This window comes from Limulus polyphemus, unplaced genomic scaffold (assembly GCF_000517525.1).
Source record: "Limulus polyphemus unplaced genomic scaffold, Limulus_polyphemus-2.1.2 Scaffold2894, whole genome shotgun sequence".
Classification (NCBI taxonomy): Eukaryota; Metazoa; Arthropoda; class Merostomata; order Xiphosura; family Limulidae; genus Limulus; species Limulus polyphemus.
In genome coordinates, this window is record NW_013668504.1 from 132,390 (window position 1) to 146,423 (window position 14,034).

The window sequence follows — 14,034 nt, forward strand, 5'->3', positions numbered from 1 at the left end:
ACTTGCATCTTAGAAGAATTAACAAACAAACATACAGAGACGTAACAGTACCATGAATTTTTAAATCTAGCTTAAACTCTATTTTCACAACAAATATTTTGTATTTTAATTTTGCTGATTTTCAATTTGTAATTAAAATTTGATTTGCTCTTTATTTAAATAGAGAAACCAAATATTAGAACTTCTGACATGATGTACTTTGAGAATGTTTTTATATTAAAGTTGTAATACAAGCATGAACCTAGCATTCTTTAATTACTTATGGTAAGGTTGTGGTGTATGATATCAATCATTGTGATGGTTAATAGCCTATACAATCACCTAAGTCTAATTAGTAATTAGTAAGTTTGCTTTTTATATATATATATATAATTAATTACTAATTAGTAACTAGTTTTTATCCTATGCTTCAAGCTGCTAATCTGTTGCTGTCTTCAGGGAAATCCTGGGAGACTGTTTTATGTGATAAATAAAATATAAACCAAGAATAAACAGGAATAAAATTACAGATATACATATTAGAGATCTGTTTGAAAACATAAAGAGGATATTTAAAGAACATAAAGTCATAACAGTATTTAGAAATCTCATTACAATAGCAATGGAGATGATAAAAAAAAACATTTATAGCATCCTCTGTGAATGTGGAAACCAAATTAGAAAACCAAAAAATACCTACAACAGTTAGAATTCAGAAGCATAATAAACATACAATACTTGGTGATACCAGTCTATCTGCAATAGACTATCATGCCAAAGAAGAAGACAATATATTAAATTGAAATAACACTGAAATAATAAAATATGAATCATGCATAACAACAAAGGAACATAAAAGAAACCTTCTAGTCCATCTATCTGATAACACACTCAGTCAACCTAGTATAAAAATCAGCAAAACATGAATACCTCCTCTTGAAGACATTCAAATAGTTAGTTGATTTAAGTTCTCATGGTGAAGACTCAAGTCAGTTGGATAAAGCACAAAACTTCTATTAAAAAGACCCAGGATCAAATCCTGGCCATAAACAACATAGAAAATTGTCTTCTTCAGGACTTCTTGAAAACAGCAACAGATTAGCAGTCAAAACTGCAGATAAAAACTAGTTACTGCTTGGTATCTAATTATATTTATTATAAAAAATTTACTAATTCATTATTAGACTTAGGTAATTGTAAAGAATAACCATGACAGTGTAATATGAACATTTTAATTTTTACTCTATATTACGTTGTCACTTAATTACTATAAACACAAACTTAATCACATTCCATATGCAACAGCTCATAAAATGTCCTTTCAGATTTTAAAATAAGCTTTATACCCAGCCATGTTTCAGACCTATAGTTGGGATGAATTTTGAAAAAAAGACAATCTGGAACACCCGTTTTTAAGTTTTTGTTTTTATTTTAGCTCTAAGCTACACAATGAGCTATCTGCATTTTGTTCATTGCAAGGAATGGAACCATAGACCTTTTTTAAGTTTACTGTAAGATCTTATTGATGCAATAAATGTATACTCACAATTCATCAGGACAGTTGATTGGCTGAGAAAGCCTGTAACCATCGCGAAGAGATGCCCCCATTTCAAAGGGATCTATTTCTACATAAGGCTGGTGACCAAGGGTCATCAACTCCCAAAGAGTGACACCAAATGACCACTTAAAATAAAAAGAAACAATTTTACAAAAGTGGAAATAATGTATGGAACTAGTAGGACTTTCTAAAACACATCTATTATATAATACATCACAAGACTTTGTAATGTAAGATCATAAACACTATACCCTCATCACTTCTCTAAATTCCAAACATTTTCATACTAAGTTTCTTTGTTGATACCAAAAAAAATGGTGAAACTTAAATAAAAGTCCATTCTTATTAAAATATATGAAAGAACCTCATTATGATAATTAGCCTATTTTTTTCACCAAGACAGAAAACAGTTTGATCTGTATTGTGCAATATTTCAGTGAAATGGCCAAAGTCTAGCTACTTTTTATAAGCTTTTTAGGATTTAGGTTTTTCAATTACTTTCAGAAGTTTTAATAAATCAAATATATTTGATGATTCAATTCCTTTTACACAGTGATAAAATGATACATTTTCCTACTTACAACATCACTAGCTGTTGAGAACTCTTTTTTGAGTAAGCTCTCTAATGCAAGCCATTTTACAGGCCTGTTTTCATTGTCACCAAGACAATGGTAGTCATTGGGGAATAAATCACGTGACAAGGCATTGTCTGTAATTTTCACATGTAATTTGTCATCCACCCTAAAACAAATAATGAATATCGATATTAAACAATACATTTATAACAATAAACTTAAAGACTGTTGATTTTCATCATAAATAAACTGTTAATTATTGGGAAACTGATAACATGAAAAGTTCCATAACACCCTAACAAACAATAACTATTAGTGTTTAGTTATGTTGCTGTTAGGATTAAGTATCAAATGGTTATATGTAAATCTGGAAGGTTACAAATGCTTTCAGTTTCTTATAATGTGCCTCACAGTTTCTCAGCAGTAAGTCTGCAGGCTTAAGACGCTAAAAATGAGGTTTTGATACCCATGGTGAACAAAGCACAGATAGTCCATTATAAAGCTTTGTGCTGAAGAAAAAATAAACCAATTCTTATAATGTATAGGATTAGAATGTCTAAAAGGTTACCAGTCAAATCTACTACTCCCACAGCATACTGAAGATTATATAAACTAGTAGTTAAAAAAATAAAATCTACATTTCCACACAATTTACAGGATGTAAAGTCATATAAAATATTAGATGTGATAAGGAGGACAAGTAGTTGATAACGGGCAATTTTAGAAGTTCCTTATAATGTTCAGAATGAAAAGGAATAGCAGTTAATTGATGGCAGTTTTTAACATTCATATAAACTTTAGGATTAGTACTAGTAGTTCAGAAGTAGTTAAATCTATCATCTTTATATAGTATATTAAGTTTCAAAATTCAAGTTGGCTAGTTAGCCCTGACCTAAAGATTATGTACTTTCTAAAAGTGATATAATCAACAACTGTTGTTTTCAATTAAATTGTTTTGTTTAATATTATACATATATATATATACATATATAAACACACACACACACATATTTATAATTGTGTTTTTCTTTAAAAATCCTACATCTTCAATTGATAAAAATGTAATTAACATATATATACATGTTCTATGAATGGATCAGTTAAAATTCCTGGAGGACTAGTTAGAATCTTTGTGAAGGACTGGTTACGAATGTTGCAAGTTTTGGATATTGGGTTATAAATATCAGGAAGGCGTAGGACTGCCTATGTAGGAATGGACTGGATTGTTCATCAAAATGGTATTTTAAATATCTCCTCAAGATATCATCAGAACTTTACAATACTATACAATGTTCCCTTTTATAACAATATCTATGTAATGACTGAGTCACAAGTTCTGGGAATATCTGTAAATATCATAGCAAAAGGTTTGAATTTATTGTTCTTCTTTCCGCTGTTTCTTTTTTATTACATGATAACTCAAAAACTCAACAATGGTGTCAATCAATTTCACTGAGGTTACATAGCTTCAAATGGAGTATCCACTTTTATAAGTATTATTAACTAGTAGAAGTAATTAAAAAAAAATAATTATTGTGTACGTAATGTTATCATTATTCCTTGAAATTAGTGTTTCTTTAAAAGTACAGGTGAAACAGGAATTACCAGCCAATAATAGATAAACAATAAATATTACAGTTGGAACCTCACTGTATTTACAACCTGGTTATAAAGACAACCTTCCTATGTCTATTGCAACACTGCATTAAAAAAAACAAGTAAAGAAAAAATTTTCAAAAAAGAAGTAAATGAAGGGACGGCTAATATCAATCCTTCAAAAACAATGCAAAGAAGATAGTAGTGATGGCATTTGCACAGTGTTAAACAGTGTAGTAGAATGTTAACAGACAAAAATAGAATATATTAAATTCAATTGTGATTGAATAGTTATATATATATATATTGCTATATGTTAATTCTTGCCTGTGCTATTATGTAGGGATGATGTAAATGCCATCCATACTATCTTGTTTGCATTGTTTTTGAAGGATTGATATTACTCATCCTTACATTTATTTCCTTTACTTGTTTATACATAATAATAAAACTTAACAGTTAACAAAAATCAAATCTATCTGTTTTACATCACCTAATGATTATAAGATATAAACAAAATGAAATAAAACAGCTTTACAAAATTTATTGGATTAAAAAGATCCATATTTAATTAAAATTCATATCTTCATCTTCTACATAATGCAGCAGACTAGAATGGCTGGTAGTTGATTAAAAGTAAAATCTACTAATTCCATGTGAAAGTATAGGGTTAAAATGTTTACCAAGTAACACTAAACACCACACCTACAATTTTCCAGATAATATACATGATTAGAAGAAGTAGCAGCTGACCAAAAGCAGTTTTAATAATTTTAAATACGATTTTTTTTCTAAAGGCATTTAAGACAGATTTATGACAAAACGTATTTTAACTACTTTATTAGTAAAAAGATGAGAAACTTAGATATATATTGCCATAGTGAAAATAACTTGCATTTCATAACAGCACAGCTAACTTTGAAGTCTGTTCAGATGGTTAGATGTATACATAAGTAACTGTTATAATCATTTCTGTGAGTTAATGTTATCTAGAGACTTTTGAAAAAGCAGGAGTTTGAAATAAATAGAGAAAATTTAGTTTAATCTTGGAAGTAAGAGAAAAATACAGAAATATGACTACTTACACACAATTCCTAGCAGCTAGATCTCCATGGATTATCTTCTTCTTGTTTAGATAAATCATTCCCTGGACAATCTGGATTGCCATGCCAACAAGGTCTTGGGTTAGCAATGTCTGAAGTATAAGTGAGCAAAGTGAGTATTATTACACGTCCAAAAATTACCATGATCATGATAGATTTTCATAAATAATATAAAACATTATTTCTTAATTTTGTAAAGTAGATATGCTTTAAATTGAAAAAATTCTATCAAAAATTTACTTTACTTTTAAGCTAGGCTGCTAAATAGCTAATGTAAGCTTTAAGTAGAAACATCAGTGAAGCACATTATAAAAAATTATTGTAAGGTTTTTATAAGGACCGAATTCTTTACAGTAGGTGTCTGTGACTTGTTGGTAATGAATTTCAACTATAAACAGACAGCACACAATCTACTTGTTTTAAAATAATATATTAAAAAAAAAGATCAAACATATGCATACAACTTCATTACACTATTGGTTATCATATTTGAATCCAGAGATTTAAATAACTGTCACTTTTTCATCAAAGTCCACACAGGCGGGTTCGATTATTTTAGAACACCATTTGACAAAACAAATTATTCTTTTCTATCTCTGTCATTGCAATACAGGCTGCAATACTCACTTTAAAATCACCATTATAACTGTTGGCTACCATAGTTGTATCCAGAGCTTTAAATAATTGTCTCTTTGTTGTCAAAGTCCACACAGGCAGGTTCAATTACTTTAGAACACCTTTTGACAAGACTAATTATTGTTCTCTATCTCTGTTGTTACAAAACAAGCTGTGAAACTCTTACTTTAGAAATCGCCTGTTACGGATAAACTGAAAATCATGCAGTCAAACTTCATTTTTACTTTCACTAACTTACTTACTTCCTCTCTATATCTGCACATATTTATAATATGACAGAAAAATCTGGAAATATCTAGCCCTCTAGTAACAACAATATTACACATAAAGAGAAAAATTTAGAAGCTTCGAGTAAGATGACTTGAACAATATTACCAAAGTCTAGTACAACAGTTACACTGCATACACAATGTATGACTCATACAGAGTTATGTAACAAAACTTGTCATAACTATCACTTTTAAAATAATTAAGTTTTAACACTATTGTTATAAAAACTAAATAATAATTAAATATTAAATCACTAAATAATCATTAAATATTAAATCAATAAATAAACTAAATAATAACTCTTAAACTGAACAGTCTTGTATATCCAACAATTATTTTTAAAGTTAACTTTAATAAGAAAATATTAGTGAATCACTAGATTCTATAATAAATAAAATGGCTTTTCTGTCGTACTCTACATATTTTTTAACTTTAAGTTTAATTCTTTAAACTTCTAATATACTTGTTAAGTAAGCTTTGGATCAAAATAAACATTTGAATATGCACTAGATATTCAAAACTTCTGTAATGAATAATATACATTTTAAACCAATAAATCATAAATGAATCATTCAATGAATATTATATAACACTGTATACAGTTAAGACTTATACAATATTAAAGAAAATAAACAAAAGCAATTGAAAATATTCTCTGTCACCACAAGTCAAAGAATTCTTGAGGATGTTAGAAGTTCCTTTACTTACTTCACACATTTTACATAAAACTCTCAAAATAAAATAAATGAAAATTAATATTGTAATTTCATTTTACTGAAGTGTGATGTTTTGAAGTTGTTTGAGTTAGATTCTATCAGCTAAACTATCTTACATGACAGTGGCCTTCAACTGAAAACTTGCACTTCTGAAGAAAGAGTTTCAGGTTTCCTCGGTTCATGAAGGGATAGACCAGAAGAGGGTGCTGCACATCATCCATGCAGACAGCAATGATTGGTAATACATTCTTGTGATTTGTCCCATACATCTTCATTCCTTCAGCAAGAAGCAATGATATCTGGTCTTTAGAAGCTTGATCTGAATAAAGAAAAAACAACAACTCAACATAAAAATTTTACAAATATTGTAAATTAAATGATCTGTCTATAGGAGGACATTTAAACTATGGTGGGGAACTAATATATATAGTTTAAAAAGATAAAGAAGATTTGTTTATGAAAACTATCTTAACAAAAGTTATATTTGACTAAATTACTTAAAACTACATGAAATTACAATTTGTTTATTATATGTATAAAAAATTTATAATTTAGTGGATAGAACACTTATCACAATTGTTTATAGGGAGAGAGAGAGAGAGATGAAGTACTATGGCAGTATTATTTTTCTCTCTCGAGTGGCAGAACTGTCATGGCACTCTGGTAGATACTTTTATCCTATAAGAAAAGCCTTTTAATGATTATCTCTTTTATATAAGTGCCAATCAGAAGTACTGTTGGAAAAATGTAAGCTATACATTAATATACTTATGGTTCTGCTATTGTGGTACCACCTGTTAGAGACAATGGTGGAAACTCTTAACTTGTAAAAAAAATGTCTTAATTAACCTGAAATATTTCATACAAACCTACTTGAAAGATTTTAGCTATAGACTAACCTTGTCAATTAAACTTCATTAAATTGTTTTGCAACATCTACTAAAAGCACTGATAAATATTTCAAGATTGTGAACTCAACTTTCATTTTATTAAACTGTTGAAATAAAACAACTCTAAAAAAAAACGAAAAAACTTTATTATATTTCCCCTCAGTCTTTAGTGATAAAACCTAACAGATATTCTGCTACGAAAATCTTAACTGTAGATTAAACTTTCTGATAATCCTCTCATTTTATGTAGCAGAAGCAAACAAGAATACAGCTGTGTGCCTGAGCTGAAAGTTACACTTTTTGTAAATCTCCTAACTAAATATATCTAATCAAAAACAAAGATATGACAAAAAAATGCAGCCAAAAAAAGGGGAGCATGTAACTTAAAGTAAAGAAATCAAATTGGTGGCCAAACTGATAGCTACACTTATAGCATTGATAAGAATTTCACTGCAATTATTCATTCATTAGTTAGCCAGGCCACATTTTTTGTTTAACTTGGGGCAAGTAAGAAAGTGACACTAGACAGTAATCAACATTAGCTTTAGGATCGTAACCCTATTATTTGGAACAGACCTATACTTTACAAAACCAGTCAGATTCTTTAAAACATATGGTGGTAGTTTCCTCTCTAAAACAGTGTTAATAACTTCCTTTATAGTAACGCCATGGAATCTAGATTAACAGTTTCTTGTCATCACCCACATGCAGTCGGTACAGCCATATCAAGCATCATTATTTACACTAACTGCTTAAGCTAATATCATGTGATGCTAAATACTCTTTAATTAGGAGAATTTCATAAAATGTAGCAAATTTGTGCTTAAAAGTTAGCAATGAATGATGAATAATAAGTGCCCATTCATTTAATTCCTTTGAAACTTCTAATCTAGTTTGCTTAGCCTAAACAGTACTTATGTATCTGCATGTGCTTTCACACTATAGTTTTGCTGTTCTAAGCCAGCCACCTTTAATACGAATGACAAAAAGCTAAAAATGGTGCACCTTTACTCTTAGATGAAGCTGTAGTAAATTTTTAGATTGATAGCTAAATGTGACTTTTTGCATAGGTGTGTGCAAATGACAAAAAGCTAAAAATGGTGCACCTTTACTCTTAGATGAAGCTGTAGTAAATTTTTAGATTGATAGCTGTGCCTTTTTGAATAGGTGTGTGCAAATATTTTGGTCAAAATTGAGTGGTTTTTATTGAATAACTAATTGTAGGTTCTAACGATCTGTCAGTGTACCAAATTTGCAAAAAAAACCATGAAAGTTAAGTCTATTTTTCTATCCAATAATGTTTCCATACTTTCAGTGCTAAGAAAAAAGGAAAGAAATTCAATTAAAATTGGAGATTTTATATCTCGTGTATTTCTAAATTGATTACCTTGAAATTTGGTATGTGAAGTACAGGTGCAGTAGAGCACATCCATTGAAAATATGTGGTAGTTTGGAATACCACAGCCCGAGCTACAGAAATTGGAAAATTGTTAAACTATCATTTCTGTTAATAACACACAGTGTGTACTGCAGGTTGTTTTGGTTGCACAACACACTACTGTGTGTCTTGATATATATCATAGATGGCTGGGTCAGAGCTTTCCAGAAAGACTTCTGTTGAAGAATTCTAAACAATAAAATAAACTTGTTAAGTGATTTTTATATATGAATTGGAAAAAAAAAACAGAACTTACCAGATACTGTTTTCACAAAAGTATTCTGTTTCATGGTGATTTCATTGTCAGTTTCAATCAGCATTCCACGATAAATTTGACCAAAGGTTCCTTAAGAGTAGAAAGAAAAATTATTTTAACTTAAAAGCATAATAACATTGAATTTGATTTTTTAAGTCAGACGTTAAACACACACACACATATATATATGTATATGCAAAACATTATAGAGCTAAATATAATGTAACTCATTCAAACTTGAAAACTAGAAAATAGCTTCATCTGTTCATGGGGTTACAGTAAAATAAATGCACAACTGACCAACCTACATGAAGATGAAGGTGTTTAAAGGTAATTTGAGAGAGAGTTCTTCTTTCCTATTAATTTACACAAAGAAAACACAATTTCGTAGTTATACAATGATAAGGTCACTTCTGTAATTTGACTACTTATATTTAACCTATTAATCAATACCACAAGTAGTTATGTATTTGAACACTAATAAAAGTACCTCCCAATGTTGGACTTAATAAATAATGTAATAAATAGGGGCTGAGGTTCCACCCTTCTATTATTTTTAGCCATAGCACACAAACCATTTGTCCAATTTAAAGATACCTTTGCTATGTGCAGCATGAAATGTAACTTTATTTTGGCATTGGCTTCACATAATTTGCTACAGACATCCTTGCTAAGTTCAGCCTTTTTTGCAGCATTAATGTGACAAAATTGAAATGGCTGCCAACCTGAACCATTTATCCATTTCAGATCAATCTTTAGAAAGGTTACCCAAGTTTCTTTATCAAATTTCATCGAGACTGATTCAGCCAATTACTCACAACAATTTGTGACATCAGTTAACCCTACCTTATGTGTATATATATATATATATATATATATATATACACTAGCTGAAACTTAATAACAAATATTTTAAGTAAGGACTTACTTATCCAAAATACCTTTATATATAAGTATTTTTTAAACAGTTGAAATGAGTTATTAGCTAGAGTTTTGTATATCAACTTCTTACATTCTTACAATTCTGGTCAAATGTTCAGTATTGTTATCTGTTATTAGTAATAATAATAATATTCATACACAGTTGATTATTTTGTCAGTGAATTTCGTATTTCTTGATAATCAATAATGTTTGGCATTTCTGTGTTTTCAATCATAAACAAAGTTTTCAGTAACAACATGTCTTTTCTGTGTTATACTTCAATAAGACAGGTATTTTCAGTATTGGTGGAACCTTTGTGAATCAATCATTACCTATTACTTTACAAACTCCTTTTTCTAAATCAGTACTAAGCCATCATGTTCTTTAATATTTATGTTGATAATGATTTTCAGTTGTCACAGAATAAAATGTTTTACATAATACACAAAACACAAGAATCTGTACTTCAACCTAGTTCTCCTAAATTATCAAAACAAGCTATCTACACAGATAAGAATTAAAATTAACCCAGTAATGAATGCAACTAATTTAATGTGCTGAGCTGTCTATCTCTAAGTATTTAATAAAAACACAAACAACTTATAATGATTAGAATGCATATTTTCATCATTTAGGTACCCTCATTGTTAGTAATATTTTTGGTTATAATATTAATAATATCTCACAAATTACAATTCTCTTAAAATCACTATAGATATAAGATGAAAATTTAACTTTAACTTAAAGATAAAGAGAGCACTTTTGATCTCAGAATGATCTAAATAAACTATTTTACATATATTCTAAAAATTTCATAATATGCAAAAAAAAAAAAAAGTTAATCACACTAAGAAGCCTAGTCAAAAAATATCTCATCCTCTGTTATTTATTATAAAATGTTACCTTCTTGTATCTTTTCATACAATACAATATTCTTCCTTTCAACATCAATCTCACTAATTTGTTCAGTTAGTTCAGATGCTCGTAAGTTGTTCACTTGTACTGGTACGTTGATAGACAATGGGGTTAGACGTCGAAAACTAGAATAACCTGAAATCAATTAAAGTAATAATAAGCTCAGAACTTTTCCTTTGCCATTCTAACTAAAGTATCTACATAATCAATTAGTAAAATTCATTAGAAATCTAATAAAATAAACTCGTGAAATTAATTGGGTTGGTAATATGCGAGTCTGTTTGACTAACATTTATAAGCATATGATTTCACTTACTTCCTGTTGTACTAGCATTATTTGGTGTGTCTACCCTCAAGAATGTTTGGCCATGGTCAGAAGCTCCTCTAGACGAGTCTCCTCTGTAACTGACAAAGAATAATGATGTAGATCAACCAAAAAAAAGGTGTCCAATACATTTGAAAGCTAATAAAGATATAAAACAAAAACAGTGGGTTGGAAAAACGTCGCTACCTCTAGCACTTTATAAGCTTGTGGCAAGAAGCGATATATTTCTTGTTTTTTTTTAATTACTGAACTCTTCCACATTTTTTTTTCACATTCCTTGGTGTTTGTACATAAAATACATTTCTTCATTCCATGATGCTTTACAAGACTTGAAGCTATTCATATATAATAACTCAAGCTGTCTGATTCAGAGATAGTTTAAAAATAACAATATACCACACGAGATCATTATTTGTTGTGCAAAAAAGACTTTAAGTTCAAAAATAATAAGGAGAATTAATAATTCAGAAAATCCTTACATACATACATATATTGTGCAAAATATGCTGTTAATTCAAAAATAAACACAAATGTAAAATATTACATAAAGCTATTTTTCATATGTTTACGCCATTTTAAGAATATTTAAGAGTAAAAAAACAAATTACAAATCAAGAGTATTTAACTGAAAAAAAAAACACAATAATTTCTAGCTAAAGATTTCTGATTTTCATAATAATAACTTACTTGGAATTACTCCTGCAGGATTTTTTACTTCGAATGTAGCATGCAGTGGCTGTTGCTGTCATGATAACAATCAAACCACTGGCACACCCAACAGAAATGTAAAAGGAACTAGTTGATGCCACCATGGCTGATGGGTCTGAAGTAGATAAGAACCATAAGATACTTAAAATCTAGATCTATAATATTTAAACCATTTACTTAAAAATTCTCAAAATGGTTTTAGAAAGCATTTTTTTATTTTGGCTTACTAACTTCAAGTGTACGACATCTACTTTTGTTTTCATGGATAAAAGGTAACATTTTGTATATCAAATTTCATAAAGCTACCCAAAGATTACTAAGTTATGAAGTTAATGGTAAAGTTAAGAACTGAATTAATTTTTATGTCATTAAAATTTACCCCTTTATTTATATGGTTTTGTTAGCTTGTGAAAATATTTATATTTTTCACCTTACTTCATGAGGTTCTTTTTGTAAAAGCTTAAACATTTTTAAGAAGTGAGAGAAGACTGAACAGTAATGATAGATTTTTTTTTATCTTTAAATAAAATAGGTGGCCATGATTTAAATATACATGAATACCCAAGTGAGTAATTTGTGTTTGTGAGTGATTTAACTATATTAATTTGCTTTTATATTCATTATCCAAATTTAATGTTTAATTTGTTACTGGAATTCTTCGGGCTTTGTGATTATAGAACATCAAACTGTTTGACTAAGTTATTCTTGTGTTGTTTAGTAGTCATATTTGTTTAAGTACAATACTACAGGGACATTAAAAATTTCTATTTCCAGCTTGTGTGGGTGTGTATGTATGGGAAGGAAATATAAAACCACAATGGACCAAGATCCTTCTGTTTGTGGACTTAACACTCTTAAATGTGATCCACATGAAAGTACAAGGAAATCTGTGGTTATTTTTTCTTATGAAAAATATATATTCCATTAATTGAATTTGACTGTCTATGAGGATACTATCAGTGGTTTCTTAATGTTGTCATTGTCCTATCCTTGATATTGCAGCACCTGAGAGGTTTGCAATTCAGTAATGTTATCTCTCCATCATGCATATAACAAATAAAATGACAAGTACGAAAATATTACTATTGATAAGAACTTGCAGTTGATTATTTGGATAAGGCAAATTATTTTCCAAGATGAAACTATTATAACTGATAAGCATTCCTTTTTCTTGATTCCAGTTGTGTGGTTTAGGAATATTAATAATAAGCTGATAAATTTGTCTGCAGGTAATCCACATTTGTAATTTACTACCTTCTTATTTTAGAGATATACTGACAGGACTAAGTAGATATTTTGTGTTCTTACTGCCAGAAAGGAAAGACATTTTGTGTTATGTGTTCATTGTAGTTGTGTTAGGATCTTCACCATATCTAAAGATCTGGTTATTTAAGTGTTGAAAATATGTTGATTTCAGTTTTTGTTTAACCATCATAATATGGATATTAAACAAGGAGATTATTCTTTTTATATAACCTAGTGTATCAGTAAGTAGTCCATTACTGTTGTTAAAACACCCAGTATAAGTTCATCATCTGAGTACAAGTTAGACACCTCTGAACTGAGATATTGTTACTTAAGAAACATCACAATATAATAGAAATTGAAAAAAAGACAAGGAAATTTATCAACTTACCCATTAACATAGTTTCATTGTGGCTTTCATCTGAAATATTAAAAAATGAAAATCTAATTCTTATACAAAGCATTACTAGTTTTAAAGTTTTACTTGGTTTGTTTTAATTCTTATTCCACTAACTTTTCCAATCATACATTGTTTAATCCTTATATTAGATTCATCTAGTTTTGGTCAAATTTCTTATTTATAATTGGTATATTTAGTTTGAATATGAATTATACTGGTACGTCAACCGGGGGTCACGTGACGCTAGTAACACGTCATATTCTCGAAGGTTCGTGAATGCTCGAGCGTTTACTAGATTTCGGTATTCTTGTGTATATAAGACAGTGCAAACTGATCCTGACAAGGTGAAAGCAGTGCGTGCTTGGCCAACACCAGACAATGTGGGAGAGTTAAGAAGTTTCTTGGGACTCTGTACATATTACTGGAAGTTTGTGAAGGACTTGTGCAACTATAGCTGCTCCTCTACATGATTAGACTAAAAAAGGCCAGAAGTTTCAATGGA

The 14,034-nt window shown here is 29.3% G+C and overlaps 1 protein-coding gene and 1 long non-coding RNA gene across 3 annotated transcripts in view; one reads left to right on the plus strand and one right to left on the minus strand.

Moving 5' to 3' along the window:
* LOC111087956 overlaps nt 1–11,255 on the plus strand; it is a 22,015-nt gene extending 10,760 nt beyond the window's left edge. Inside the window, exons 2-4 of the long non-coding RNA XR_002612572.1 lie at nt 4,844–4,923; nt 6,557–6,671; nt 11,186–11,255. This is a non-coding gene — a long non-coding RNA (uncharacterized LOC111087956). The remainder of the gene's footprint in view (nt 1–4,843; nt 4,924–6,556; nt 6,672–11,185) is intronic.
* The window catches only part of LOC106468154 (tyrosine-protein kinase RYK-like), an 18,270-nt gene extending 4,691 nt beyond the window's left edge, over nt 1–13,579 (minus strand). Inside the window, exons 1-9 of one of the 2 annotated variants that reach the window (XM_022396463.1) lie at nt 13,524–13,579; nt 11,867–12,002; nt 11,171–11,253; nt 10,843–10,989; nt 9,018–9,107; nt 6,550–6,752; nt 4,794–4,903; nt 2,119–2,278; nt 1,526–1,662 (exon numbers count right to left, since the gene is read on the minus strand). In XM_022396463.1, the coding sequence (XP_022252171.1) occupies nt 1,526–1,662; nt 2,119–2,278; nt 4,794–4,903; nt 6,550–6,752; nt 9,018–9,107; nt 10,843–10,989; nt 11,171–11,253; nt 11,867–12,002; nt 13,524–13,533 (1,076 nt within the window). In that variant the 5' untranslated portion in view covers nt 13,534–13,579. Of the gene's footprint in view, nt 1–1,525; nt 1,663–2,118; nt 2,279–4,793; nt 4,904–6,549; nt 6,753–9,017; nt 9,108–10,842; nt 10,990–11,170; nt 11,260–11,866; nt 12,003–13,523 lie in introns of both variants that reach the window. The other variant, XM_013928565.2, reaches the window with a different exon arrangement.
* Between the last annotated feature and the right edge of the window lie 455 nt (nt 13,580–14,034).